The sequence below is a fragment of the Micromys minutus genome (assembly GCF_963924665.1).
Source record: "Micromys minutus genome assembly, chromosome: 8".
In the NCBI taxonomy this organism is placed as follows: Eukaryota; Metazoa; Chordata; class Mammalia; order Rodentia; family Muridae; genus Micromys; species Micromys minutus.
Genome location: NC_137977.1, coordinates 37,237,155 through 37,264,209, shown reverse-complemented (window position 1 = coordinate 37,264,209; position 27,055 = coordinate 37,237,155). Strand labels below are relative to the sequence as shown.

Below are 27,055 nucleotides of genomic sequence, written 5' to 3'. Positions count from 1 at the left end.
AGCTGGGAGTACCATTTTCTGTGGGTATGAACACAAGTACTCAAAGGCAGCTTGCACTCAGGACAGTTTAGCTAAACAACAGAATTAAATTCCCCCTAAAACCTGCGACCTCCTCAGCCTTCTTTTGACTGGATTACAGTACCAGACATGAATTTTTGTGAAGCAGGCCTCAAATGCAATTAGAGTAAATGGTTATTCGGATAACTATTGTGCCACTATTGTACAAGTAGGCACAGCTTTTCTAGACAGTATTATATATTTTAGTGACACTTTTAAGAATTCTGGAATTTTGCTTCCTTTAGAAAGTACAGAAATAATATACAAATCTGTTTTCACTTTAATCCCAGGTACAGGCATGTGGGAAGGCTTTGGTCTGTCCTCAGCTGACTATGATTAGTCTTATGTTCTAGCAGAGGCATGGTTTTCCCAGCTGCAGATTGTTTTGTGATTATGTGACATTTGGGATTCAGGGGAGTTTTCAGAGGTTATATAAATCCTAGAGTCCTCATAGGCAGAGTGGTTGGTCCTTGGTCCTTTAGGAAGGTTAGTTGTAGTTTGTTAGTAGATGTGGTCAAGGAAAAAATAAAAAAGAAGAAATTACATTCAGTGATCTCTCTATTTCTCTTCTCTATCCTTCTTTCTCTCCTAACTAGTGTGGGGAGAGGACTGAAGAATAAAGGGTGGGAAAAAGAACAACACACAATGTAGCAAAAACCAGCTACAATAGATTCATAGGGTTCAAAACTGAGTAAGATTACTAAATACTTCTGGATACTTTCCTTACCAAATGACCTATATCCACCAGGGAGAAAGCTTGCAGTAGTCAAAGTATGTAAAGAACTGTCTAAATTCAACAGTAAAAAACAAAATTTAAAAAAAACCCTCAAAACAGACAGAAAGTCATGTACATTGTCTTAGGGTTTTAATGCTGTGAACAAGCACCATGATCAAGGCAACTCTTATAAAGACATTTAATTGGAGCTGGCTTACCTATTCAGAGGTTCAGTCCATTATCATCAAGACAAAAAAAAAAAAAAAAAAAAAAAAAAAAAAAGACAGCATCCAGGTAGGCATGGTTCAGGAGGAGCTGAGAGTTCTACATCTTCATCTGAAGGATGCTAGCAGAATACTGGCTTCCAAGCAACTAGGATGATGGTCTTAAAGCCCACACCAACAGTGACACCACAACAAGGCCTACACCAAGAGGGCCTCTCCAGGGCTGAGCATGTACAAATCATAACATAAAAAAAAAATGGTGCTCAGCATCATTGCTACCAACTACTATGGAATAAGCCCATTATTCTTCTTAGGATGCCCCAGGTAAATATCAGCATCCAATGCTGGTGAAGAGAGACAACTGAAATTCTCACACATAAGGAGCAGGCCAGACTGAAAAATGATACAACCTCAGCTGAACACAGTTGATAGTTTCTGAGGAATCTAAATAGAGAACTGAAGCATGATCTAGAAATTAAATGTACGGGTAATATTTCCAACAAAAAGAGGACTTATGCTCATGTGAAACCTTGTAGATGCATATTCACCACAGCTTTGTTCATCAGAATCCCAAACTGTGGACAACACAGATGTCCTTCAAAATGTGAATATTCAAAACTGGATGGTACATCTGTACCATGACAGACAAGTCAGCAGCACCAAGAAATAAATTGTTGAGACATGTTGATTCATGGATAATTATGTAAGGTGAATAAATTTTCAAAATAGTACAGATAATTTGCTTTCATGACTCTAACTATCTTACAACAGAAAATTTACAGAAAAAGGTTGTTAGTGGCAAGGGAATGAATGGGCATGGAAGTGACATTGGGAGAATTGTAAAAGACCCCTAGGGAAAGCATTTTGTGCATGATAAGTTTTGAATCTCAACCCTGTTGACATCAATATCCCAATTATTAGATTTTGCTGCAAATTTAAAAGATATTTGCATAGAGGTGGCTGGAGAAGGTCAAAGAGATCTCCATGCATTCTTCTCTACACATGCATGTGAATCTACATTTATTCCAGACTGAAAGCTTAAATTTAAAATTCAAACACCATCAACTCATTAAGACTTATAAAATAACGCAAAGAAATGCACATTTTGGCATAATACAGTCTGTTACAGTGAAAATTTCTGTTCAGTAGTCTTTTAACTGAAGATAAAAGAGACAAGCAAAAAACTAATTATAAAAGTATAATGTTTAAATGTACAGCATGTGTTGTGTATGTGAATTCAAAAATTGTTGTGTATGTGAAAGTAAAAAAAGAAACTAAATATTAATTTATCATTTCCATTTACTCTTTTTGACACATTTGTGCCTGTAATTATGGTATTCTAAATTCACTGATTTATCAAGTACACTTAACAAAGTTTATTGCCTAGGTTTCATGATCTAGACAGTAAGCCATTTCCTACAAGTAGTAGTTTTAAAACAGGAATAACACTAAAGATGTATGTATATCCCCACTCCACCTTCTGCCTAAGCTCATACAGAGCAGGCTGAAGAGGTGGTGATGTATAGCATTTGTAAGGCATTCCCACTGTCATGTTCACAGATTGCTTAGAAAATAAATCATGGAAGCTCATTATTTTTCTTTCCTCTGAAGTCACTTTAGGATACTTAATATGTTAGCAGGGAAACACGTGGAAGAATACCTAGTCATAATTCAGCCAGCATCTGCAAGTGTCATAGTCACTCATAATGAGTGATGTGCCTGTATATCACTGCCTCCATCGGAGCATCCTACCACATCTACAAGTACAAACAGATGTTATGAGCCAAGAGGGTACCATGATGATTGCTATGCAATTTTGGCACTTTCTGCACAAAACACATGTTCTAGATGCTTATTGGACAGTCGTATAAGTTTGCATTAAAATATTCTTAAAATTAAATATAGCAATATTGGACTGGAGAGAAGGCTCACTGTTTGAGAGCACTAACTGCTCTTCCATATGTCCTGAGTTCAATTCCCAGCAACTACATGGTAGCTCAAACTATCTGTAATGGGATCTGGTATCCTACTCTGGTATGTCTGAAGATAGCTACACTGTACTCACGTACATAATATAAATAAGTAAATAAACAAATATTCAAAAAGTTAGCCAACATTTATATTTTTGCCTTTCTGTATAATTTTAATATGTCTTCAACTTTTAAAATGCCAATTATACAAGAAAAAGGAAAATATTCTAAAATCAACTCTACAAGATTAAACTAATATAATATAATATATACATTTTTAGAATTTTATTTAAATTGCATACTAAATGATTTAAATTAATATAAAGTATATATAATTGATAGAATTCAAAATTCCATTGAAGGCCAAGTGCTGTTCTTTATAAAAATTGTATTTTCTTAGTAAAAATAAAATAAAACAAAATAAAATTGACATTGCAAATTTTATTCTATAAATTCAAAACAGGATTTTGCAATTGTGTGCAAAATTCTGGTGGAAAGAAGACATTTTTGTAAGCTCATTTACAGCTTTTGGGGATAGAAATTTCTTTGATCTCTTGTGTTTTACCAGACAGACACAATATCTTACCCATAGTTTCATGCTCCAAGCAGAATATGCATGTTTATGGGGATAAACGGAGTAGCTGAGAATTTATTTTATTAAAAGTCACACTTGTTGGTGCACATGATTCTTTCATAGAGGTTATTCTGCGACTGTTTGTTTGCATTTTCTGTTTCATACTATGGCCAGAATACAAATCTCAAAGAAAAACTTCTGCCCATTCTGATATGACGTCTACAGCATGCTATAAACAAATAAGATTGGAAATGTCCTGAGCTGGCTCAGACTAGGCTGGAACTCAAAAGCTGTACTAATTCTATTTGGTGTTTCTTGCTAGTACAAGTTAATAAATGCTTAGAAAGCAGTAGATATCTACTTTTGACTGTGATACTGTGTTCTGAGCTCCACTTTGGTAGTGAAGCATTCAGAAATGTTCACCATTGTAGACTAAAGGACACATTAACTTTTTTCTATTTACAGTTTTACTGACAAATACAGTCAAAGAGAGATATCCTTGATTTTCTATGGACAAAAGGTTTCACAAAAGATGAAGTTTTGATATATCCTGAAATGCATTCAATTTGCAAGGTCATGAACATTTCTTTATAAAATCAATAAACTTGACTCAGAATGCCAGAAAAAAAACATTCTGCAAAAGATGTATATATTATTAATTTTAAGTATGTGTATGTATGCATGGTCTATGTGAGAGAATGCCAACCATGTGTAGAAGCCTAGTAATAGAAGGTAGAAGAAAGCATGAGATCCTTAGAGCTGCATTACAGGTGACTGTGAACTACCCAGTATCTGTTGTAGAAACTGAATTCAGGTACTCTGGAAGAATACAAAGTACTCGTAATGACTGAGCCATTTCTCCAGCATCCCCTACCCCAAAACCATCACCAAAAAATCAAAATTTTTATCATCAAGCATTTGGAAAATCATACCAATACACTGAATTTGCCATCTACTCTGCGTATGTATGAAAGTCTCCAGGTGTACACATGTGCACAAATATGTGTGTGTTAATATGTGAAATCCTGCAAAATCAGTACCAAACTATAATCCAGTAAAGATGTGGTTAGGATACTACTGAGCCTTCAAATCTAACATATTTCATTTCCATTGTGGGTTTATAAAGCTCTGTTCCCTTGTATTTCTTGATGCAACACATTTCTGCATGCACAGAAAATTTATTTTGTTTATGATTAAAGTATTCATTTGGATATGGGTCCTCCTTGTATTTCTTCCATGAAACCATAATGGCAGTAAGAGAAGTACAGGAGTCCCGGAAGGACCCACTAGAGCACAAATCCTCACTCACTGGCTTTGGTGAGTACTTTTATACTGGACAAAATGAACTCCTGTTGAATTACATAACAGACATTTGAAGGTAGTTTTTTGTTATGGCATAATGCACTATGCTGTCAGCCTACACAATAGCTGATGTTCTCTCTCTCTCTCTCTCTCTCTCTCTCTCTCTCTCTCTCTCTCTCTCTGTGTGTGTGTGTGTGTGTGTGTGTGTGTGTGCAAGCTAATATAGAAATAAAGGAGATCCTCCTATAGATTGATGTCAAGGCATGATTAAGCAGTAGAGAGTGGGGCAGAGACAAAGTTTTTGTAAGGCAGCACAGATGAGGAAGGAAGGAGAATCAAGATGGAACTGGAGAAAAAGAATCTATATCTAGATTATCTTAGTTGGCTATAGGTAGATGTGAATATTTTTAAGGGTTTCTATAGGTGAATTGGTCTTATCTAGGTGGGTGGTTTATATTTTTGTCCACTGGTTGTAAGCTTATTGTGTGGATGTATTGTGGATTGAGAATTTAACATATAAACCTGATTGATAAATGATAAGTTTCTGGAGTTTTAAATTTATTGGGCAGGTTGGAGTATGTGCAGAGTTTGCAGATAAAAGAGAGGCAGCCAGGAGAAATACTAACAAGAACACAACAGCCTATGATACAAATATATGTGTACTGGCTGGTTTGGTGTCAACTTGATACAAGTTAGAGTTATCACAGATAAAGGAGCCTCCGTTGAGGAAATGCCTCCATGAGATCCAGCTGTAAGGCATTTTCTCAACTAGTGATCAAGGGGGGAGGGCCCAGGGTCCAGCCCACTGTCTGTGGTGCTATCTCTCGGCTGGTAGACCTGAGTTCTAAAAGAAAGCAAGCTGAGCAAACCAGGGGAAGCAAGCCAAGTAAGTAACATCCCTCCATGGCCTATGCATCAGCTCCTGCTTCCTGACCTGCATGGGATCCAGTCCTAAGTTCCTTTGGTGATGAACAGTGATATGGAAGTGTAAGCTGAATAAACCCATTTCTCCCCAATTTGCTTCTTGGTTATGATGTTTGTGCAGGAATAGAAAACCTCACTAAGACAGTATGTTAATTTTATACGGCTGTCTGATGCCAGAACTAACATGGGTGAGACTGCCTGTGTCAGAGAGTACCTGGGACCAGTGTGAAGCAGTAATATGCTAGATCTGGTTGTCATTATTTTTAATATTTGCCACAACATACTCCTGCCTCTGCCACATAAGTATTGGGATTAATTATCACAACAGATTAGTTCTGAAATAAAAATATATTAAAATTAGAGCTGATACTCAAATTTAAGTCCAAATTTCATTTATCCAAATTCCTTATTTATTCCAGGCCAGCTAAATATGTTTATCAAAAAAATTGGAAATTTATGTGTACACACCATTATAAAGTATATTTTAACATTTTACAATACTCCTATGGGGTGGGCACAAATTATTGTAAGAAAATCTTCACAGAAAAGAATATTATTCAAAATCCCATACCTTCTATTTTTTATTGGATATTTTATTTATTTACATTTTAAATGGAATTGCCTTTCCTGGTCTCCCCACTGGACGTCCCATATCCCATTCCCCTTCCTCTGCTTCTATGATGGTGTTTCCCCACCTCATCATCCTGGCATTCAACTTAACTGGGGCATTGAGCCATCACAGGACCAAGGGCTCGCTTACCACTGCTGCCCCACAAAAGTATTGTCTGATACATTTGCGGCTGGTGCCATGAATTCCTCTATGTGTGCTCTTTGGTTGGTGGTTTAGTCCTTGGGAGCTCTGAGAAGTCTGGTTGGTTGCTATTGTTGCTTTTATGTGGTTGCAAACCCCTTTTGCTCCTTCAGTTCTTTCTCCAACTCCTCCATTGGGGCCCACATGCTCAGTACAGTGGTTGGCTGCCAGCATCTGCTTCTGTATTTGCCAGGCTCTCAAGAGATAGCTATATCAGGCCACTGTCATCATTGACTTATTTCTTGGATGTTTGTATATAAGATGAATCCCCAGGTGGGGCAGTCTCTGAATGCCCTTTCCTTCAGTTTCTGCCTCACACTTTGTCTTGGTACTTCCTCTCTTTAGTATTTTATTCTCCCTTCTAAAAATGACTGAAGCATCCACTCTTTGGTCTTCCTTCTTTATGAGATTCATGTGGTCTGTGAATTGTATCTTGGGTACTCTGAGCTTAGGGGCTAATATCCACTTATCAGTGAGTGCATACCATGTGTGTCCTTTTGTAACTTGGCTACCTTGCTCAGGATGATATTTTCTAATTCTGCCCATTTGCCTAAAAATTTCATAAAGTCATTGTTTTTAGTAGCTGAGTAGTACTCCATAGTGTAAATGTACCACATTTTTTGTATCCATTCCTCTGTTGAAGAACATCTGGGTTCTTTCCAGCCTCTGCCTATTATAAACACGGCTGTTATTAACATGTTGGAACATGTGTCCTTGTTATATGTTGGAGTATCTGAAATATCTTAAAAAAATAAACTGAGGTGATAGAATATACTCACTGTAGTAGGAACTATTCTCTAAGCTGCATAAAAGGAAGATGGCCGAGACAAAAATTTTTAAATATGATTCTTTACTCTGGTTGCAATGTAGCAAGCTGTCTCAGGCTCTTGTAGCTAGCTGTGACTTCCCCTCCTGTGATTTCCCTGCTAGGCTGTGATCCAAATAAATAAATAAATAAATAAATAAACAAATAAATCTAAAACAAAAAGTTCCTGAGCTTTAGTAGGGTTTCTTTTATGAATGTGGGTGATTTTTTATTTGGAGCATATATGTTAAGGATTGAGAGTTCCTCCTGACAGATTTCCCCGGTAATGAGTAAAAAGTGTCCTTCCTTTTCTTTTTTGATAACTTTTGGTTGGAAATTTACTTTATTCGATATTAGAATAGCCACTCCAGCTTGCTTCTTGGAGCTGTTTGCTTGGAAGTTTTTTTCCCACCCTTTTACTCTGAGACAGTGTCTGTCTTTGTCTCTGAAATGAGTTTCCTGTATGCAGCAAAAGGCTGGATTTTGTTTATGTATCCAGTCTGATAGTCTATGTCTCTTTATTGGGGAGTTGAGAACATTTATGTTAATAGATATCAAGGAATAGTTGTTTCTGTTTCCTGCCATTATTGCTTTTTTGGGTTGAGTTGTGTCTGTGTTTTTTCTTCTTTTAGTTTTCTTGTTTAGGAGTTTTCTTGTTCTTAATAGGCTGTATTTTCCCTCATTGTATTGGGTTTTCCACCTACAACCCACACAATAATAGTTGGAGACTTTAATACCCCACTCTCACCAATGGACAGATCAGGGAAACAGAAACTGAACAAGGACACTGCAAAACTAGCAGAGACTTTGAACCAACTAGAATTAATAGATATATACAGAACATACTATCCCAAAGTAAAAGAATACACCTTCTTCTCACCACCCCATGGCACCTTCTCGAAAATTGACCACATAATTGGACACAGAACGAGCCTCCATCGATATAAGAAGATTGAAATACTCCCATGCATCCTCTCAGATCACCATGGTCTAAGGCTGGTCTTTAACAACAACAAAGACAACAAAAAGCCCACATACACATGGAAACTAAACAATGCTCTGTTAAAGGATAGCAGGGTCAAAGAAGAAATAAAGAAATTAAGGACTTTCTAGAATTCAACGAAAACGAAAACACTACATACCCAAACCTATGGGATGCAATGAAAGCAGTATTGAGAGGAAAACTCATAGCCCAAAGTGCTTCCAAAAAGAAACTGGAGAGAGCTCACATCAGCAACCTGACAGCACAGCTAAAAGCCCTAGAACAAAAGGAAGCAGATATACCCAAAAAGAGTAGACGGCAAGAAATAATCAAAATTAGGGCAGAAATAGATCAAATAGAAACAAAAAGAACCATTGAAAAAATCAACGAAACAAAGAGTTGATTCTTTGAGAAAATCAACAAGATTGATAAACCCCTAGACAGACTAACTAGAGGAAAAAGGGAGAGTATCCAAATTAACAAAATCAGAAAAAAAAGTGGGGACATAACAACTGAAACTCAGGAAATTCAAGAAATCATCAGATCCTACTACAAAAACTTATACTCCACAAAATTGGAAAATCTGGAGGAAATGGATGAATTCCTGGACAGATACAAGGTCCCAAAGTTAAACCAAGACCAAGTAAACCATCTAAATAACCCTATAACACCTAAAGAAATAGAAGAAGTCATCAAAAGCCTCCCAACCAAAAAAAAAGCCCAGGTCCAGACGGGTTCAGTGCAGAATTTTATCAGAATTTTATTGAGGATATAACACCGATACTCTCCAAACTATTCCAAAAGATAGAATCAGATGGAATATTACCCAACTCATTTTTTGAGGCTACAATAACCCTCGTACCTAAACCACACAAAGACCCTACAAGGAAAGAGAACTTCAGACCAATCTCACTTATGAACATTGATGCAAAAATACTCAACAAAATCCTTTCAAACCGAATCCAAGAACACATCAAAATGATCATTCATCATGACCAAGTAGGCTTCATCCCTGGGATGCAGGGATGGTTTAACATAAGGAAATCCATCAATGTAACCCACCATATAAACAAACTCAAAGACCAAAATCACACGGTCATCTCACTAGACGCTGGGAAAGCATTTGACAAAATCCAACACCCCTTCATGTTAAAAGTCCTGGAAAGAACAGGAATCCAAGGCCCATACTTAAACATAATAAAAGCAATATACAGCAAACCAACAGCCAACATCAAACTTAATGGCGAGAAACTTGAAGCAATCCCACTAAAATCAGGGACTCAACAAGGCTGCCCACTCTCCCAATACCTATTCAACATAGTACTGGAAGTCCTGGCTGGAGCAATTAGAGAGCAAAAGGAGATCAAGGGGATACAAATCGGAAAGGAAGAGATAAAAACATCACCCTTTGCCGATGACCTGATAGTGTACTTGAGTGACCCCAAAAATTCCACTAGAGAACTCCTACAGCTGATAAACAAGTTCAGCAAAGTGGCTGAATGCAAAATTAACTCAAACAAATCAGTAGCCTTCCTGTACTCAAAGGACAAACATGTGGAGAAAGAAATTAGGGAAAACGTACCCTTCACAATCGTTACAAAAACTATGAAATACCTTGGTGTGACTCTAACTAAGCAAGTGAAGGACCTGTATGACAAGAACTTCAAACCTCTAAAGAAAGAAATTGAGGAGGATCTCAGAAAATGGAAAGATCTCCCATGCTCATGGATTGGAAAAATCAACATCTTAAAAATGGCCATCCTACCAAAAGCAATCTACAGATTCAATGCAATCCCCATCAAAATTCCAACCCAGTTCTTCATGGAATTGGAAAGATCAATGTGCAATTTCATATGGAATAACAAAAGACCTAGAATAGCGAAATCCTCTCAACAACAAAAAAACATCTGCGGGAATCACTATCCCTGACCTCAAGCTATATTACAAGGCAATTGTGCTGAAAACTGCATGGTACTGGTACAGAAATAGGCATGTGGATCAATGGAATAGAATAGAAGATCCAGAAATGAGCCCTCATGTATATGGTCCCCTGATTTTTGACAAAGGAGCAGTAAACATTCAATGGAAAAAGGACAGCCTATTCAACAAATGGTGCTGGTCCAACTGGCACTCAGCATGCAAAAGAATGAAAATAGACCCTTTCTTATCTCCTTGTACAAAGCTCAAGTGTAAGTGGATCAAAGATCTCCACATTAAACCAGATACACTGAAACTATTAGATGAGAAAGTAGGGAAAACCTTAGAACACATAGTTACAGGAGAAAATTTCTTGAACAAAACACCAATGGCTCAAGCTCTAAGGTCAAAGATTAACAAATGGGACTTAATGAGATTGCAAAGTTTCTGTAAGGCTAAGGACATCGTCAAGAAAACAAAACGGCAACCAACAGAATGGGAAAAGATCTTTACCAACACCACATCAGATAGAGGCCTAATATCCAAGGTGTACAAGGAACTCAAAAAGCTAGACACCAGAGAATCAAATAACCCTATTAAAAAATGGGGTACAGAGCTAAACAAAACATTTTCAGTTGAGGAACACCGAATGGCCGAGAAACACCTGAGGAAGTGCTTGACATCCTTTGCCATCAGGGAAATGCAAATCAAAACAACCCTGAGATACCACCTCACACCAGTCAGATTGGCCAAGATCCAAAACTCAGATGACAGCAGATGTAACTATTAGGTTTTCAATGCATACTGTCAAGCCCTTGAAAAAAATCAAGTACTGACTAAAAAAATATATTCACATTGTTTTATGTAAAAATTATTTCAATGTCTGAAAAAACAGTACTGACAAAAATGTATAAATTTAAGCAAAACATGTTTAAAATCTGTACATTTATCTTTGTTTTGTAAAATAAAGTCGTTTAAAAAAAAAAGTTCCACACAAGTCCTTAAGTTGCTTTTATTTTAATCACAGCAACAGGAAAATAAATTATGGTAAAATTTAACAAGTGACAATTTCTCCATTTTTCTTTGAAATACAAATATGTGTAAGTTTGACTTTCATGTTAAAAGTTGCTTATAAATATTAAAATTGTGGCAATCTTAGTAATAACATCCAAATAGAAGAATCACTATCTGTTTTCTATTAGAATGGTAGATTAGATACTAAATTAGCTTTGATATTTCTTGGTTTACCTGAGGATTAAAAATCAATTTGACTATGATGATTGAACTACTTCTCAATTAAGTTTGTAAATTTTTATAATAATGTCATTCTAGAAATGTGATATAAATTTGACTCAATTTCATCAAAGTGCTACAATCATTTATTATCATTAACCAAACACATTTTGTATGACACTGTAAATAGTGCAGGTCATAGAGAGATCTTTATTTTAAGTTCAAAGAGTCATCTGATTTTAGAATTATGTTTATTTGTAGAATGTATTATATTCTTCCTTTATTGATTACTATGATATTCTTTCTATAATTTGCAATAAATATTAAAATAATTCATCTTTATTTTCATCTTTATTATTTTATAATAACAAAAACTCTTGCAACATCTTCTAAGAGAGGTTACAGAACCCTATTGTGCTAAACTTCTTTCCTGCTAGTAAACAAAGAACATATCTGCAATGGTATACGTGTTGATTTTCCCACTGCTCTGACCAGTTTCTGGCAGAAATAACTTCAGGATAAAGGAATCATTTTTAGCTTACCATTTCATACAGTTCTCTCCATATTTGCTTGTACTGTGGCATGGAGCAGAGACTCTTAGCATTGAGAGTCTGTGGTAAAGGCAATTCTCACTGTTTGCCAGACAGGAAGAAATGAAAACAGGAGGGGCGCAGAGAAAATAGACCTACCCCCAATGACTTACTTCCTCTAGCTATGTTCACCCTTCAGTGTTTCCCAAACCAATTAAAGTAGCCCCACCCCTTCTCAATGCAACCAACCAGTGACAATGCTTTGTCTTTTTATTTTTTTTCCTGCAACTCTGATCTAACAGCAGGTCTGATCCCTTCCTTTTATACAAAATATTTTAAGACATTAAATCTTTTTTCCTTATACTTAGGATAAAAAGAAACATTTTCATAATCCAATAAGAGCATTAGCATAGCTAGAAACATTTAAAATATCTGAAAGCTAGATGGCACAGCATTAAAGCTGCCTCCATGAAGTAGCACTAAACTGCTTGTGCAAAACTTAGAACTTTACTTTCTTCTTCTTCTTCTTCTTATTATTATTATTTTGTACCTTGAGGAAAGAAAGAGATTAGGAATAAAGATTCTCCTGGACAGTTTCCTGAAAGCCCTCTACCACTCCTGGAACATGCTAGAATATCACTGGCCAGCACATCTCTCATGAGCTGCATGACTCCAGTAAGTTAAGAGGTTACTGCTAATATAATCCATTGATTTGTTAGTATTACTATCTTCAGGAAGTGGATGGAGAGTTCATAAGCATTTGTGATTCATGAAACAATGGAAAAATGTGCACATTATACCACATTGTTCTCTATATTAGATATTTGGTTTGGCCAGGGTATGCAGTATAGCAGTTATAAACAAGTATTATGCACATAAAATAAATTTGGAAGAATTCTGAAGAGTGCCTGTTAGGTTTTGAGTTTTAGTTTAAAGCATATCAATCTTTATAATATTCTACCAAATAGCAAATAGAAGCCACACCTATGATAATCATTAAAAGTAAATGTATTCTATTTCTTTTACTTGGATTTCTTATGGCATTTTGTGCACATATACAATGTTGCTTGATCTTCTTCATCCCTTCACCTCTCCCTCCTCCCTCTAATTTCTGCTGATCCTCATCTTTTCCTAATTAACTACACTTTGCATCTATTTTCTTTCCTTTCTGGTCTCAGGTTTGTTTATAGGAGCATGATAAGGAGGGTCTCTCCAGGAGCATGAACATATTTCCAGTAACTTTGCTACAGAAAAAAATGTCCAATTTCCCCTCAGCAATCACTAGCTGCATGTAAATCTTCAGAGAGTACCTAGTCATCTCCTTCCTGCTTCATGACAGAATGTTGTTAGGCCCAATCTTGGGAACCATATGTGGTGAACTCAAAGGTACTAAAGCCTTGTCACACTCAGAAGCCAGAAGGAGGGTAGTGGTGTTGAGTACTCTCTTTGTATGTTTAAACTTTATCTAATAATAAGAAACTAAAATTTAACAGTGAATATTAAAATGGCTTAAGAAATTATGGGTTAAATTGTTTCTGTAACACTGTCAGTTAATCTAGAAAAGAAATTAACACCCTAGGCTTTGATTTACAATAATCAGCAAATAACAATGGAGTTTCATAAAAGAAAATAATCTTTTACATGTGATAAAATTACTATTAGCTTATATTGGATAACCACATATTTTTCATTTTAATGCTTTTCTTCTGCAAATTTTACAGTTATTTCATGAGGGAGTTTGAAAGGAATGTATCTACATTACATCTCCGTATATTATAGCAAAATTCCATCACTAATGTTTTCCAATCCATATTCACTTCATATAGTAAATAGCTTTTTTTCTGCTTGCGTATCTGATGTGAATGTAAAAATATATCTGATCATGTTCAAGTTGCAAACCAGAACTTGTGACTGAATTTTCACAAATGGAGGAGAAATGTAGAGATGGAAATTCGGTTGTGTCCTTGATAGAAATACACAGATTCTATACATGGCATGGGAGACTCAGGCCTGTCAGCATCCTCAGAGAAGGGGAGATTGCCATTTCTTAGAGTTTAGGACCATAATAACATTATTTAAGGAAGACAAGACAATATTATGAGGAAACCCTCTTTCCACAAAGCCATTTGTGCTAAAGTGAAAATAGACTAATTGTAAGTGTCCATATTGTCCAATACCATAGGGAGTACATAAGAGAACAATGTGGAAAGCTGAATAGAGAGCTTCAGCAGTCCCTCTGTCTTTTATGTATCAGCCTCACTAAGCTGTTCAATCTTGATTCTCAAGAAGAGGACTGAAATTTTATTTGAAGAAGACCCAGTGCCAATTTTTAAATGTCTTTTCCACTTAGTTTAAAATTTTCAAAAGTAAACGATAAGACAATATTTAAGGAGGAAGAAAGGTAAATGTTATTGTTTTAGAAAGTAAATATGTTCTCTCAATTTCAATTTACATATAATACTGGAAAATAGAATTTTAATTGATTGATCATGCTATATTTTCAAATATCTTAATGTAACATCCCTGTACTGAAAATCAAATGAGATCTCTCAATTTTATTCCATACCAAATTCATGGCTTACACAGAAAGAATTTGTGAAGAATTTCAATATTGAAGGGGCGCTTTAAGAACCACTGGACTAAAGCTGAGAACCGTGAAGATCTGATAAGGTTTTGTTTGCTTTGTCTTGTGTAATTTAGAGTTCTGGCATATAAAGCATCATTCAGCATGACAGCATTTCCTAGGAAACCTTTGGCCATTTCTAAGGATAGAATGTTGTTCTATTGTGAAATCAAAGAAGGGAAAACAAGAACTCATTCAAACAACATCCATAAGAAGATGAGTGCAAAGAATTCATAAGACTGTATCTATAGGTATTGTGTATATGTATTCTCAGAACACATAGCAAAGTGGTAAAAAGTAAATGGGGATGGCTTTGAACTGTAAAAGGACATGTTTAGGAGAATGCATTTAGAGTTAGAACAAGGTACAATTATTTATTTGTATTTTAATATGGTTAGGGGGATTATAATATAATCACAGCTTTCCTTTATTCTTTCTCCTTCCTTCAAAAATACCACACATCTCTCACTGTTCTTCTTTAAATTTATGACCTCTTTTTAATTAATTTTTTATTTTATGTGCAGATAGATAGAAAGACAGACAGACAGACAGATAGGTAGTTTTCGGTAGTTTTCAGGGCTAACATTTAAGATTGGAAAACCAGTTGGTGTGCTCTTTCCTGGAAAAGACAATTATCCTGCTCAGTGTTCCCTGGTTACCTGCAGGTCTTTTTGTAGGGTTAAGGTCTCACAGGCTTTTCCCTGTCCACTCTGGCATCTCCATATGTTAAGTTCATGTTTGGGCAGTCATATAGGTGAGACGTTATGAGTCGAAGTTCCTATGCTATGAGGAGCTACAACTTCACATCAAACTCTCTTGTTCCTACAGTCTCTCTCTTCCCCCTAAATGAGCATCTACTGTGAGTCAGCTGTTCCTTGAGATACACAATACTGACAAGAGACAATACAGATGTTACCAACCTCTAATAGGTTGGTAAAATGTGAAAACCAAAATGTGAAAAGTGTGTTGTGCAAACTAATTAAAGCTCATGAATATCAACAGAAGAAGGACTTAGGGAGAAGGCTTCCTTTGTAAAGTTTTTGAGCTCAAGCATGAGCTTCTCAATTTGATCTTCAAAACCCAAGTTAAAAAACAAAAAAGAGAAAAGAATTATCTGGACACAGTAGTGTGTGACTGTGTTCCCACTTCTGGGGAGGCAAAGACAGTAGGGTCACTCCGGGACTGCTAGTCTGGTCAGCTAGTTTATCTGAACTGGGGACATATGCTTTAGGGTAGGAAGTGATTGAGAAACCATTTATTCTCTGGCCAGCACTTGAATATATGCCAACACATACACTGTGCATAATTACATATGGAGGTGCCAGAATTGGCCTCAAATAGTTAGCAGTTGTACTCAACTTGATTGTACCTATCGCATTCATTCACTCATGAAATAGGAAGATTACTGCTGCTTAAGCAAAAACAACCAGTTAGAAATTAGTAAAAAAAATGAAGGCCAGAGAAGTTGCAGGGAGTAACAGCCTCGGGGAATGACAGTGAATGGCAGAAAGGAAGCAGGGCACTCGGTGGCACTGTAACAACCCAAGGGAGACAGGATGTTGGTTGGGTACAAACAGCAGACAAATGAAAATCTGGTCAAATTTGAACATATATTCAATCAGGCTTCCATATGGCTTAGAGATAATTGACAATGGCGCCAAATATAGTTGAGAGACATCTCCAAGTGACTTGGGAAAGGTGACAGAGAACAATGTCTACAAGGAGAAAGGAGATTAGAAAGTAAAATCTAGCTAGAAGAAGATAATTACTAGTTAGGGAAATTTGAGTTGGGGAGCTATTATTATAATTTATACACAGATTGAATAAATAAGAAAAACATGAGAAAATAAAAATTACAAAGTATAGTAATTTGTTATCAAAATATCTCCAAGGAAGAATAAATATAGATGGCAGGGGTTATCAGTAGGCTGAGAATACAGCACCTTCAAGCACATGGAAGAAAAATGATCAGAGACTTCAAGTGTCAGCAATATATAACACTAGCAACTAATAAATTACAGAATACTGGCACTGAAAACTGACTGTTAGAGTAAATAACTGGGCCATTGGAAACCTGGGCAGAGACAGCTTTGCCTGAGTGATGAGAAGAGACCTTGTTGTAATGGATTTTTAAAACCTAAGAAGAAACACGTGTTAACACAACAGCCCACTGACTCAAGTTTATTTTAATGGAAAACTAATAAATAGTATGTCAATATTTAGGACACTATGTCAAAAATATTTGTGTTGTATTTTATTTCATGTAAATTTTGATATGAATCCTTTAACGAACAGTAAAAAGAAAAAAAATACAAAGGTATTGAGAGAAAGGGGAAGGTTAGTGATTTCCTTGAGTAAACTAGCAAGAAACCTAACCCTCCAGTGAGTGATGGGATTTAAGCCTCTAATATATTTACTAGGCATTCTTAGAATTGGCTCTCTAAATTCTCCATCAAACAAGAGTAAAACATTGGACATGAATTAGAACAGGAGTAGTGATCCATTCTCATCATATCCCAATTATATTAAGCTGCAGAGACAAGAACATGGCATTTGAGGACAGGCTGAGCTGCTTAGTAAGTACCCCACCTCCACCCCAGCGAAAATAATTGTAATGAAAATGAGAAAGTGCTTGCTCAGTTCTTTGATAGATTTTATCTGCTTATGTTGGTGACAATGGGGTTATTTCTATCTATTACCAGTTTATGCAGTGCTGGTAGTGACTGACACATGCTTTTCCCCCAAAAGTAGCATCCACCCCATTGCCTGCTACTCAGTCCTCAGCCACCGATGCTGGTTTCTGTACATCTCAAGGAATCATTATTTTCACCAATTTTTCAGAATTGTTGACATCTTATACAAAGGAGCTCACCTGAAAAGCTTATTCCAGGGTCTAAAGAACAACAACTTACATATATCAGAAATTTAATATATATTTCATAGTTCATAAATATACATGGCAGAAAAAAATAAAAGTAGGAACAACAAAGAATGATACTGCCTTGGGACAAGTTTTAAGAAAGTACTTTAAAGTAAGCTCTGGAAATATTTTATCTCATATTAAAATGCTATGCTGTGTTAATAGTGGTAAGAAACAACAAAATGAATGAGCCAACAGTCACCTGTGATACAGATAATTTCAGAGAACAGTGGACTTACAGATATGCACACTTAGAAACTTTAAAAATCACTCCTCATAAACTATTCATGTGCTCACTAGAATAAAACCACCTTTTCTAGTTTCCATTGAAATACTCTGATCAAACTCATGCCAAAAACAATATGGGGACAAAAGGGTTCGTTTTAATCTCATCCTAGAAATCATGAGTCATGAACTATCACTGTAGAAAGTCAGGGCAGGGATGGAAGGCAGGAACCAAGAAGCAGGAACTGAAGTAGAGACCAAGAAGAAAGGCAGCTTTCTGGCTTGTTTCCACACTCACATTCAGCTTCCTGTTGATACAGTCCAGGACCAATTTCCCAGGGTGGCACCAACCACAGTAAGATGGGCTTTTCTCTATCTACTGGAAATCAAAAAAATGTCTACAGAAATGGCCACAGGCAACTTAGTCTAGGTACCTTCTTTCCATATGTCTCTAGTTTGTATCCACTTGACAAAAAGTAACCATGTAACTAACATGATTTAAGCTACTTATACACCTATTTTCTCTCATCTTCATAAATATAGCCTGTTAGTCCTTAAACTTTTAAAACAGAGCTCACACTACACACTGAAAACATGTGAGTTCAGCCAGTGCCTGTTTATTTGCTTATTCCTCATTCAAAAAAAAATTCTCAGAATATGTGTAGACAATTCACAATAGCCTGAGTTGGGTTCCTAGGAAAATGTCCCCTATTTTAAACTTTTATTTGGAGTATGATATGGTGCAAAGATGAATAACCACTGACATGGAAAGAAAATTGGTTTGGTCAGTGTTATGGAACTTAGCATTTTTCTGTCGTATACATTGTGCTTTGAAATCTTGTGATAAGATTTCAAAATTGTGGAACAGGAATGTTGCACAGTGGTGTATCTGTTAACCTTTGTTATGGTGCTAGAAGAAAAACCTGTTAGGAATCATTAATTTTTCTGGTTGCAGATAAGCATATGCTATCCATGGTGAAGAATCTACTTATGCTGTGCAGAACACCATGATAACAGTACAATTGAAAATACATGTATAATCTGAGTCATTCCAGTTATTCTACACATAAAATTTCCTTAGATAGTACCTGTGCAACATTTGCACAGTTCAGGAAGAGTGACAAGAATCATGAGTAAGTGTTCTGTGCTTTTATCAGTCCTCTTTTTTTACCTGAGAGTGGGATCTTGGAATTTAATTACTTTGAGACATCTTATCTTTGCATCTTCAGACAATAAATACAAAAATACACAGCTTAACTTATGCAGTAGAAGGCAACATTTGTCTGAAGTTGACAGGCCACTTCATGAGTGTATTTTGATTTGGGCATTAATTAGATGATATTTTATCTTTTCCTTTTGGTAAAAATTAGATTCTGGCTCTTGTTTAGAGGTGATATCACTGAATTAGCCTTCTAGATCATACAGGGAATTTTCATTTAGAACAGTTCTTCCTAATGACCCTTCAATATAATAAAATCTATCTCTCCATATCATACCATAAAGGAAACAATCAGGATTTCAAAGTAAGGCTATTTCTTGACTTTTTTCTATTTTTTCCAATATGCTAGAAAGAGAATGGCTCACATCTACAAACATAAAAATACACGTTATCACGAATCAACTCAATTCTTTTTTTATTGGCCTGATTAATAATTCAAAAGATTCTCTAACTCATCAAATACAGCACAAAGCAAAAACAACTGTCAAATCCCAGCCATCAAGAAAGACTCTTGCTTCAAATGCAAATATGATAACAAAATGAATACTTCTCAAATTATTTTTTCTTCATTGGAAAGACTTGGACAGGACTGGAACTGTAGATTGGTAGCAATGTGCTTGCCTAGCATGTACATGCCCTTAGTTAAATACCCAGCATTCAAACACACACACACACACACACACACACATACACAATCATAACATGAGACTCTGGAATCATGCTTCTTGGTTTTCCTTTTTATTTCTAAGACATGATATTGAAGATCTGCATAACATTCACAATGTACTAAATCACTTACTTATTTAAAATATAAAATGCAGAGTCTAATTTATTCACTATTAATTTTACCTCAATCTAGGTACCTAAATCTAAGTGTGCCTGCCCAAAAGGGGGTAGGGGATGATAAAAAGACTGTTGCCAGTAAGATATAAGGCTTAAATACTTTCTTTAGTGTCACTTTGAATCTGAAAAAGTGTGTGTGTATATGTGCATATTCTGATTTGGGCTTCAATTAGATAAGGTTTTATGTTTTTCTTTTGGTAAAAATTAGATTCAGGCTCTTGTTTAGAGATGATATCACTGATATTATCTTCTAGATGATATTAGCCTTCTAGATACACACACACACACACACACACACACATGTTGGCAGAAAAAAACTCTGATATAAATTCAAGAACTTAAAACTTCAATTTTTCAATTAAGAAAATACAAAGTCAAAATAAATAGAAACAATATAATGGTATTTGAGCTTCACTTTTGCACAAGTGGCTATGAGCAAGAAACTTAACACATATCATTTTAGTTTTCTTATATGTAAAATGAAAAATAAAAGTTACAAGGGTTAGATAGGTTAGTATTTTTTAAGTGTTTAGAAGACAATCTGAGGGAATGTAAAACTTTTCTTTAACCTTGATTGCTGCCCAGATGCTCCTCTTAATGATACTTAATAACCAAAAACTGAGAAATAAGCTGTAAATGTGATAGCATCTACTGAGACCACATACCACATAGTCCTTATACACTAGAGTTTTTACAGAAGAAGACAGTAGCATTGTGCTGAATTCATATTTCTCTTACTGCATTCTCATTAAAATAGCCATACCAAGAGACTAAAGATAAATATAAAAAATGTTCCAGTATTATCTACTTCTGAGTAACATTTTTTATCTTCTCAATTGAGGTATCTTCTTAAATGTCTTATAATCTGACATAATTTCTGAAATAAGAAAATAGACCTAAGTATTTGTAAACCTCAGAACAGTGGAGTGGAGAAGCACAGTCTAAATAACAGTGAAACCTGTTACATGGATTCTGTGATTTTTCACTTCACTATTGCTTGAAGCACATTAGGACTTTAAGGCTGCTTCAGTTTCTTACCAGACGAGTCTCTATGTTTTAAATAATTTAACTCATTAAAAGAGAGGAGAGTGGTAGGGCTTGTTATTAGTTATCTGTATGCACACAGAATCTTTTTTTTCAGTAGTGTTCTAAGGCCTCATATTTAATAAGAAAAGGGATAATTGGTGTATTTCAACATTTAGTAAGGACATCTCAGTTTTTGGTAAGGTAAACTGCAGAGTAATAAGAATAAAGTGACTCCTACTATTCAGTACACTGTTGGCTTCCGTTCAGTCATAATTTTAGAACTCAGAAAATACTGCAGAAATCATTCCCTATAATTTGTTCTAATAATGCCTTTTATATGCATGGACTCATTAACTAAAAATACTGTAGGATTTCCCAGAGCAATAAAATGCAACACTTCAAGTGAATAAGTCAATAAGAAAGACCATTAACTGGCTCACTAGATGGCTCAGTGGATAAAGGCACTGACTGCTCTCCCAAAAAACTTGGATTCAATTCCAAGCATCAACATAGGAACTCACAACTGTGAAGTCCAAGTCTAAGAGATTCTATGCCCTCTGCTGGCCTCCAAGGTGCCCAAATACACATATAGCCAAAACACAATACACATAAATCAATCATACAATACATTGTATTTTTAAAAAAAGAACATTCCCAAGCAAAAATATCTGACCATTGTTAATTGTGTTTTTAATCAAGGTCAGTGGATTTCCCAACTTTTCTAAGTTTAAGTTTTACTCTCCCCTCTGCCCCCTATGAAATATAAGAAAAATTATGGCTGCTTTCCATCCAGCTGCCTAGTTGGAAATCCAGTCATGAATTAATTTCTGCTCACTGAAAACAGAATCCTTTCTATTTTGCCTCCATGACACCTTCTCAGAAGCACACATCTTATCTGATAGAAACAAAACTGTTACATATTGCATGTTAAAGTTTGTTCCATTCATGTAAGAGTACTGAAACAAAATGTAAAGCCAGGGGATGTTACAAGAAAAGTTCAAGGCTGTAAATGTTCTGAACAAAAAGATAATTCAGCTAAATCAACCAAGACTGATTATGAGAGGTTCCTGTGAACAAGCATTTAATGCAAAATGTTTCATAATTTCCATCTTCTAAAGTAACAGACTATTACCAGCATTTTGAATTTATTTGAGAAATGTTTTTAAAAAAATTATTTCTACATCTTAGTGAAAATTTGACTACTAGCAACTGTCATACAAATGTATTTAATTTTGTTTTTTAAACTCTAGAGTCTCAACAACACTTTTTTATTAATCAATAGAAATTACAGCAAGAATTAAATATGTATCACAATGATGCATTTTGTTAATGCCTTTTCCTGACTACCTCTTCACATCTTATACCTATTTCAAAATGAGAGTCCTATTTTGGGTTTATATTTCTACAAAACTCTTCATGGGGGTCTCAAATATTTACTCACAACACATGAATATATGACATCTTGTATACCAATTATTTATGTCCACCGTGAAAATCTGAATACATTTTAAATTTCTTAAAGTTCTTATCTTAATTCCTGTTCACATCCCACTTTCTTCACTCACAGGACGCCATACTCCTGAGTACACAACCAGTACAGATTTATAAATGAACTTGTATGAATTAGTACTCAACTTCAATTTTGTCTTTACAGCAACTGTCAGAGTAACCAGTAAAGGCCATAATGACTTCTATATTACTGATGTCTGATGGTAATGGTAAACACATTCTCTGCAAAATTTCAAGCATGAACAGAAGTTGTTCATTTTAGTAACAATCAAACTTGTAGCATGGTAAGTGTGGGAAAAAACATGTAGGGTGCCATTTTTAGGTTGTTTTTTATCATAGCACAGAACAATTCATAGTATTTATGAAAGTCAAGTTGTACTGAGGTTTGATTCAATTGTAAGATAGAATGAACTGCTTTTGGGTGTTCTAAAAATGCCACCTTTCTTCTAAGAACAGTCAAATCAATTATAATGGATTAAATAGCTAGTATAAACAATGAATCAGAGAAAGATACAAGGTTTCCTATTACTGAACCGACTGGAGTTTTCTTACTAATTAGTAAGTGTTTCAAATAGCTAGTACACTGGTCAGATTTACCCTGCCTATCTGAATTCAAAAAGCTACTGTTAAAACAATGGATCCTTAGTCTAAGAGTGAGAAAAATCAGGACTAAATGGGAGGGATTTCAAGGAAGAGAGGGATGGGGAAAATGATAAAGTATTATTTATTTTCAAAAATATTCAACTAATCAAACAAAAAGTAAGTCTTCGTGGTTTTGTAAGTACAAAAGTAAAAGGCAGAATGTTTAAATTTTAAGTTGTAATTAAAATAAAATAAAAGGGGTAAAAAAATACCATGTAGTGATTGACAGCTCCTTAGTCAAAATTATACTATTATGTTAGTTTTTATTCCAAGCTAATGAAAGTTCACTATTAATCTATATAAGTATATATTATAGTTTAAAGGCATAGTGTTATCAACAAATGGATTTGAATTTTGAATGTAATAGTTTATATAAAGCATAACTACACATTATTAGGAAGTACCAAAATATTAAATGTCACAATTGATATATTAATCGCAACATTTATATGTACATGCCTTGGGTAGAGGAATGAACACGCTTTCTGGAGTTTACTAAAGTTATGAGATATACCTGTCACTTCATGTTTAGTCGGATATGCTCTCTTACTCAAGCAGATCAAGACTGCACAAGTGCAAGATGTCATAGGTTAAACACACCCTGTAAATATTTTGTCCTGGAAATAACTTCCATTCTTCTCCTATAAATAGCCTGAGACTTAGTTTTAGTATATACACTCCCATGTGCAAGCTGAGGATGACAATGTCTACAGCAGTTATGGCCAGTGATATCACATCATAAATACTCTCTTATCACTCATAAATTTCAGGTTTGTGCTGAGCTTTGACCCAAAAGGGCTTTGGTAGTGAATGAAATTCTGCAAGGCATCAAAAGAAAATTTTGCCTCAACCTCTGTCAGGACTCTCCCTCTGTTCTATTGGCATTGCTATTCCTTTAAGAAGTTCCTGGATTTTTTCTCATAATTATAATTTTCTTAAAAAGTGAGTACACTGAAAGACAAGCAAACTCCTCTATTTACATCTCAAATTCTAGCCAAAAACCAGAGAGAGGTTAGACATTTTCCTGTATATTTTCATGACCTTAAATTCCAATTAATAATAATAATAATAATAATAATAATAATAATAATGTGAATAGTGACTTCTGAGTTATTCTGTCCCAAACAGTGAGTGTCCTGACACATGACTATGGCCCACAGAGGCTGAATTTTGCCTGGCTACCTTTCTTAGTCTCACCCTGTAAACAAAACAGTCCATACCCTTTGGCGCTAATGGTTTCCTATATCGACTATGTTGATATGTATATATATCTATATATATGCATATTAATAGATATACACATACATATATACACATACATATATATGTACACACACGCGCACACACACACACACACACACACACACACACACACAAACCAGAGGTATGCCCAGAGGAGCTCATTGAAATTGTTCATTTTTAACATGATGAAGATGTTGCAAATGAAAACACAAACTGCCAAACATAGGAAGTAAAAGCATGACAAACAACCATCTCTGGCCTTGGACAGCAGTACTAACCTTTCTGTCTGCCAGCTAGTTGTGAAACAAGCCTAGGAAAACCCTGCAGACACAAACGAGCTTCCTGACCCAGCACTATCCACCACCACTCTCAGGACCTTAGCTGTAATCCTGTTCTGTTTGTGGAGAAACGTACAGGAAAGCACTGGCAAAGAAACTCTGGCCAGCAATGGATCTTCTTAACAAGCTTTGAATTTGGTCACAAACCCAGGCCTTTTGGTCATAGAAGTAATGCCGGGGAACGTCCTCATATTTGGGCTGGAAATGACAGGAGGATAATCTCCAGAGGCCAGTCATCCAAACAGCCCCAAATCTCCTCCCCCTTGGCTCCAGAAACTGAGTTCCAATTTCAGATTTAGGCTATGATTGCCTGCCCCCTTATCTTTCCAGGGGGACCACCACGACCTAAGAAGTTTGCCTTCTTGCAACCTGAACTGCAGACACCAAGAGCAGAACTCGGAGCCTACTGCTTCATCAAACAGCTTCCTGGGGATCACCACTAGCTCCCCCAGCCACAGGAGGCAGCCAGGTTGACAATGAGACCCACCTCAAGCACGCTGGCCCTCACTGGAGCCCTGGGCCACTGAGGCTGTCTGAGTTATGCCAGACACCTCACCTCTTCCAATCCAGTTCACCGGGAGGGGCGGGGTATAGAGGGGGTCTGATACTGCCGAAAGGGGGGGGGGTGAAAACAATTCCAGTTCTAAAGAACCAGGATGCTAATGCCTAGACCAGAAAGCACAAGCAACACACACATACACACTTCCCTGTAAGCACTACTGCTCAGGCTCAGTTCCAAGGGATGACGGATTAAAAGAAGGAAGTGAAGAATGGCGACACTCCGGGTGGTGCGGAGGCCCCGAGTTGCTGGAAACATTTGGGAAAGGACAGGGGGGAATGCTTCAGGAATTGCGAAAGTGAGAAAGTCCCAGGCATTTCTCAGTCACCAAAGCTCAATCCTCTGGTCAGCACCAAGCATAGCCTTCTTTCTGCTGGGAATTGAGACTAGGGAGAGGAGCAAGAGCTGGGCTTCCCCCTCCCAGTGCCCTCCCTGGCCTGGCCTAGGGCCCAGCAGCCGCCCCCCTTCAGCTCAGCTTCCAGGGGCTGCCAGGCCAGGGGCTGACTTGCCAACGGACTCTAGGGGAGCAGCAGGGCAGGCAAAGAGCATCTTTCTGGCTTTGGCTAGCCCATGCTCACGTCTTTTCTGGTCGACACACCCCCAGTTAACCCCTTCCCCTGACAGGGCTGACAGTCCTGTGGAGACAGTAGCTTGCCTCCATCCCTCCCACCATCCTATCCAGTCCATCAATTAAAACACTAGTTGATTTCTGTCTGATTAAAAAGGAAGAGAGAAAGTGCTCCAACTCTTCTCACGAGTAGCCGGAGCAAAGAAAGTCGGTCTGCAGGCATCCCTCCATAGTTATCAGGAGTTTAGAAATGCTGAAGTCCCAAGCCAAAAGGGAGATCAAAACCCACCCAAGGGGCGCGGGGAGCCCCACTCCCTCCCCCCACCGCTGCGCCTCTCACCTCCTTAAGTTCTTTGGCCACGTCCTTCAGGTCGCCCAGGACTAGTTCCAGATCCTCCACTATGATCTTGATCTGCTCCTTCACCTTGGTTTTGGAGGCTGCTGGCGGTCCCTCTGCTGCGGAGGACGAGGAGGGGTTCCCCTTGGACTTGGCTGACATTCTTCAGTGGGGCGAGCAAGCCAGGTCAGGACAGGCGTGCGAGCGGAGGCTGCTGCGCGCCTGGGTCCCTGGCGCTGCTCCGGCCGCTCCCACCCCAGTCCCCCCACATGTCGACTGATCCGCGGGCAGCCGCTGGTGGCTGTGCGGTGCGCTCGGCAGGGCGGCCGCACTGTGGTGCTGCCATCAACTCCCGGAGACGAGGCGCTCGGCGCGGGGCTGCAGACGGGCGAGCAGCGCGCCTGCGCCTCCTCCCGCCGCCGCCCGGCGCTCGCGCGCACACTCGCCGGTGGAGAGGGGCCGCGCGGCGTCGCCAGGGGGGCTGTCAGCTGCACTATCCTGGACGTATGTATCCTGCTGGGGTCTCTCCCAGACCTTCTCAGAGGCATCGTGGGGCCTGGGGACAAGTTCACAAGTTGTCAACCCTTACATCCTCGTTCTGAAAAGACCCCATCACCGCAGCCTGCAGCTGCTTGTCTTCTCCCAGCCTGCCAGGACTCCTTCTGTTTCTCCCTCCGGCCAAGACCTGGCTCCATTCTGAAGAAACTACTATGTTAACAATCAGGATCCGGAGTCCCATTCTGTAAAGTAACACTACATGTTTATCCAGAACCAGGGGGGCATCTAGAGACCTCTAATCACTTTCCCGGCGACTAAGTTGAATAGACTTCTGCAGCGGGTCAGAATTTGGGGTGGGGATGGGAGGACAGAGCTAGGACAGCTCAACACCTGAAATCCTCAAAATACATTAGTGTGCTTGTTGCTGGTTCTACAAAGCCAAGAGCAGGTTTTTTAATGCTC

At 37.3% G+C, this 27,055-nt stretch overlaps 1 protein-coding gene across 1 annotated transcript in view; it reads right to left on the bottom strand.

Moving 5' to 3' along the window:
• Positions 1-26,257, bottom strand: part of PRR16 (proline rich 16) — a gene marked incomplete at both ends in the record, with an annotated part of 177,853 nt that extends 151,596 nt beyond the window's left edge. Inside the window, one exon of the mRNA XM_080920564.1 lies at positions 26,099-26,257. Coding sequence (XP_080776690.1) covers positions 26,099-26,257 — 159 coding nt within the window. The remainder of the gene's footprint in view (positions 1-26,098) is intronic.
• Between the last annotated feature and the right edge of the window lie 798 nt (positions 26,258-27,055).